This window comes from Vollenhovia emeryi, unplaced genomic scaffold, assembly GCF_000949405.1.
Source record: "Vollenhovia emeryi isolate VEMERY1.0 unplaced genomic scaffold, V.emery_V1.0 DF941788.1, whole genome shotgun sequence".
Classification (NCBI taxonomy): domain Eukaryota; kingdom Metazoa; phylum Arthropoda; class Insecta; order Hymenoptera; family Formicidae; genus Vollenhovia; species Vollenhovia emeryi.
Genome location: NW_011964578.1, coordinates 1 through 4626, shown reverse-complemented (window position 1 = coordinate 4626; position 4626 = coordinate 1). Strand labels below are relative to the sequence as shown.

At 40.0% G+C, this 4626-nt stretch overlaps 1 protein-coding gene across 1 annotated transcript; it reads right to left on the bottom strand.

The window, feature by feature from the left end:
• Positions 1 to 1527: 1527 nt before the first annotated feature.
• Positions 1528 to 3037, bottom strand: LOC105570809. Its single transcript, XM_012028258.1, has 2 exons — positions 2853 to 3037; positions 1528 to 2195 (listed from the first exon to the last, which is right to left on the bottom strand). The coding sequence occupies exons 1-2, from the start codon at positions 2862 to 2864 to the stop codon at positions 1620 to 1622; spliced, it is 588 nt and encodes a 195-aa protein (XP_011883648.1). The 5' UTR covers positions 2865 to 3037; the 3' UTR covers positions 1528 to 1619.
• Positions 3038 to 4626: the final 1589 nt, after the last annotated feature.

Here is a 4626-nt window from a genome sequence, read left to right as displayed (position 1 = left end):
TGAACCGCGAGGATATAATAGAACACCTCGTGACAATAAGCGAGATAACGAACACACTGGCGAGAGACATAACCGACGTGACGGATTACTTGACTCACGCGAGACACGGAATAATTTTAACAAGACTGTTGCCGATAGAAGTAATAATTACGGAACTTCGGGAAGCTGCGACATACCTAGGGGCAGGACAGCACTTCCCATTCAAAGTACAAGCCGAAAACTGGCAAACAATCCAGGAATACGTGAAAGTAGCCGCGTACGTAAACATGCCGCACGTATACACCATTTTGAAATTCCCAATTGTAAACTACCCCGTATACGAGGTAATAAAGACGACCCCACTTCCCGCCCACGAGCGAGACAATTTATTCACATTCGTAAAAACGTCCGGAGATTTAATGGCGATAGATAGGGAAAATCACAATTACTTAATAATCAGAGAGCGAGAACTAGAGACGTGCACGCGAACGGGAGAAAATTATGTATGCAATCAAGCATTTCCGATATACCATGTAAGCGGAGACGCACCATGCGAGGTGCAAACCTATGTACAGGCCCCGGGCCACCTAAGCGCGTGCGAAAAACGACACCTGACTAGCAACCGAACCATTTGGATAGCGGTAGAAGAAAAACACACTTGGCTATACTCCACGCGAGGAGAGCAACGAATCAGCGTCCAATGTAACGGACAGCCAGAAATCGAAGTCATCATAAACAACACAGGTAAAGTCACTTTACAAGATAAGTGTAAGCTAAACACGCCCGACGTAATTCTGAAAACGAAAACACGAATAGGAAATAAAGTAGTACAGACACACCTACCGGGATATAATTTAACGAAAAACACGGTCAACCCCCTGGCCGAAGGAAAGCAGCTAAACTTACAAAGTAACCTAAAGTTAAAACCCGTAATAACGAACCCGAAGGAATTAATAGAACTAAGCCTAAGCACACGGGAACTCGAAAAAGAATTGGAAAACGGAACAAGCGAACACATATTTGTGAACAGATACGTCGCGTACTCGCTCAGCGCGGGCATAGCAATAATTATAATTAGCTTAATAGGCATAAGCGCATGGATAATATACCGTAGAACGAAAAAACAACCGAATACACCAAACTATGTTAACCGCGAACCCGCGATGATGTACTAAGCATAAAGTGTAAAGAAATATTGTAAGGAACAAGGAAAAGGGAGAGGGTAAACCCATGAGCGGAAAACTTCATCCCTCAGCTTTCCTTCTTCCAAAGGGGGAGGGATGTTGTGCCCCGATTGCCGAAAGAGGTAACGAGGGCACTCAAGCAGTATTACTGCAATTACAATAACACTAGCGTAAGCACATTGCGCGATCGAGCCACAAAAGCCCGACCGCGCAACCTAATTAAATTCGGAGAAGAAGTCAGCAAGTTCTCGACCCGATTACGCATAGCCTCGATCGAGTACCGAGAAACCTCGATCGAGTACCGAGAACGCTGACGCTTCGATCATCGGGTTTAAAACCGGAGGAAAGCCCGAGATCGGGGCACTTGTCAATCACGCGTCATTCGATACTATACGTTTACGCGATAAGCATTTGTCCGTCAGGCCTTCGGCCTGCCGTAAACCATCAGTGTAACACTCAGTTGAATAAAGCTACATAGTGATAGTTAAACGGCGCCTTTTTGGAGTGACCTCCGACCAGCCACATCCCATCAAAGAACCCTTCGGTTCTCGTCAGAGAACACCTCCGGAGCGAGCAAGAAGGAACATACACCGCGCACGGAGCGGCGCGGCAACACTTTCTCAGAAGCTCAATTTCAAGTTGTTCTTTTTGCAGTTGTGTATTTAAAATTTTTAATTCTATTTCAGATTTTGCGCGCAGATCCTCCTTCATTAGCTCGACTAATTCGGTTTTAGATTGAGCTAAATCATAAAAACATTGGTTGCGTCTTACAGCGTTTATTACAGGAGTTTTCGTTTGTCTTCCCCGTTTTAAAATTTTCTTTTTTACGATCGAACTTGCAACGTTTGTTGCATCTCGATTGTCCTTCGATGAGGTTCCTAAAATTGTTTCTACTTCAGCAAATGTAAGGTCCGAATTTGGAACTTCTTTATCGTCGCATACTGGAACTTGTAATTCAGTACTCTTCTTCGAATGTAGCATTGCCGGGGTCCAATCAGCCCAATTCGATGTTAAACCTGCTTCATCGAGTGCCTGTGTTTAAACATTGTAATTAGTATTGTGTAATAATACATTTGGAATATTGACCAACAATTTTCGATGTTGGTAAGGCAATATACTTTTTCAAGAAGAAAAGAGTTACGCTTGGTCAAAACGCACGAAATATCGGTCTACTGACACCAATAAGCATCCTCGGCAGTATAGCAGTTCTTAAGGGATGTGGAACATCCCCACCACTAGACCAGTGTAGCTGTTTTGAGGGCTACACTAGTCTAGTAGTGGGGGGAGTTCCATGTCCCTCAGAACAGCTACACCCCAGTGAGAAGTGATTCGTCGATCGATGTCGAAACGATGTCGAATCGACGTCAATTTGACGGTATCGATGTCGATTCGACATCGTTTCGACATCGATCGATGAATCATTTCTCACTGGGACTGGGGCACGATTCTCGAAATCATTCGAAGAAGAAACGTATACGAATATTCTGCTCTGACAGAAAAGTTGAAAGCCGATTGGTTAAAGCCATGCGAATAGCCAATCAACTTGCAACTTTTCTGTAAGAGCAGAATTTTCGCATACGTTTCTCCATCGAATAAATTCAAGAATCGAGCCCCTGATCATCAGCAAGCGAGTACGCAGAATAGCACTCATCAAGATAAGAATATAGAAACAATTTTCAATGTACATACTTCAATATCCATAAATACATCATCGTTTGTATCCTGACCCTCATTTACGTCATCTACGTCTATAAAAATAAGTTTACAATTATTTCACATTTTTGAGATTATTGTTCCATTTAGAAAAATAGATGAGGCACTTCCCAGTCAGAAATGATTCGTCGATCGACGTCGAAATGATGTCGAATCGACGCCAATTCGACGGTGTCGATGTCGATTCGACGTCGTTTCGACGTCGATCGACGAATCATTTCTCACTGGGTTATATCCCTAACAGCAATTATTTCACAATACATTCTGTACTTTCATAAGATGTGCTAAGGATATCTTAATATATATACATACTGGAAACATTCATATAATATCTTATACTTTACAATATCCTACAAATTCTTTCAATCGTAGGATCTACATGGCATTTGCTGTGTGGGATACAATATGTATACAATCTATGAATAATTATTTCAAAGCAAATAAAATATATATCTGCTACATAATCACTATCGAACGGATTCCGTAAACCATCGACCGACGGTTCAATAACATTTTTTACTTTTTCAGCTATCGGGTGATCAGGGATAGTCATCTTTCCGCCGCCTATACGTCAATTATTAATTAATAATTCTATACAATATGCTTATATGCTTATAATAAATATGCTTACCCAATCAGCAGACAACATTTATTAAATGTTTTTAAACGTTTTTTTTCATTAATTTTACATTTGCAGATTTTCATTGCGAAAAAACGATTATTAAACATTTAAAAAACGTTTATTTTACATTTAAAATTAATATGTTGAGTGAATGGTTTAAAAATGTTTTTTTATATTTATTTTACATTTATTTCATGTTGATTAGTCATTTGCAACTGTATATGTAAAAAAGATTTTTTTTATATTTGTTTTTCATTTATTTTAAATTGATTTCACATTTATTTTACATTTACTATAGTAATAATAAAAAACGTTAATATATATAAATAAACAGTTTTTCACATTTATAGTGAAATATTCGTTGTACAATACAACCATAGAAAACAATAAACATTGACAATGTAAAGTAAATATTAAATAAATATGAATGAAATGTAAAATATGATTTCAAAAAGTTATATTTACTCTCTCTCTCTCTCTCTCCCCCTCCCCCTCTCTAAATATCGATTGTATGATTATCTCGTCCGGTTTCAATTTCAACAATATCCAAAATCGTACTTTAAGATATATTATACGTATGTATATACGTGTACTGTAAGCGCGCTGCTTTGACCAGCGATATATTTGATTCTGAGCTCGCTCAGTCGTCGTGCGAGGCGTCGCGCCGTTTAATTGTCGCGCCCGTTGCCGCGCTGGTTGTTGGAGCCGCCGGATTGGCTACCTGTTGGCAAGGCTCAGCGCTCGTACGTTATTGGTTTTTCCCCTCATGCCTATCCGGGATTGGCCGCTTGAGTTATTCCGCTGTAACAGTCACGATCATCGGCGTGCACGATCCGACGTGCACGGTGCACGTTAATCGTAAGGCTATTCGGCAAAAGGTGACCGTGACGAGAGTACGACCAAGTGCCGGAGGAAGAAGAAGACCGTGACGAGAACCGTGCATGGATGTCCTTCGTTTCTTCAAAAAGGTAAGATTTCTAAAGTTCGCGAATGTTCGCGGGAAATATATATATTGATGTATGTCCGATTATAATACCGGCAATATTATTAATTAACCTCATTTTTTCGCGCATTTTATGATTTCATCGAATTTAAGAAAAATTATTATTTGGAATTATTGTATAGACC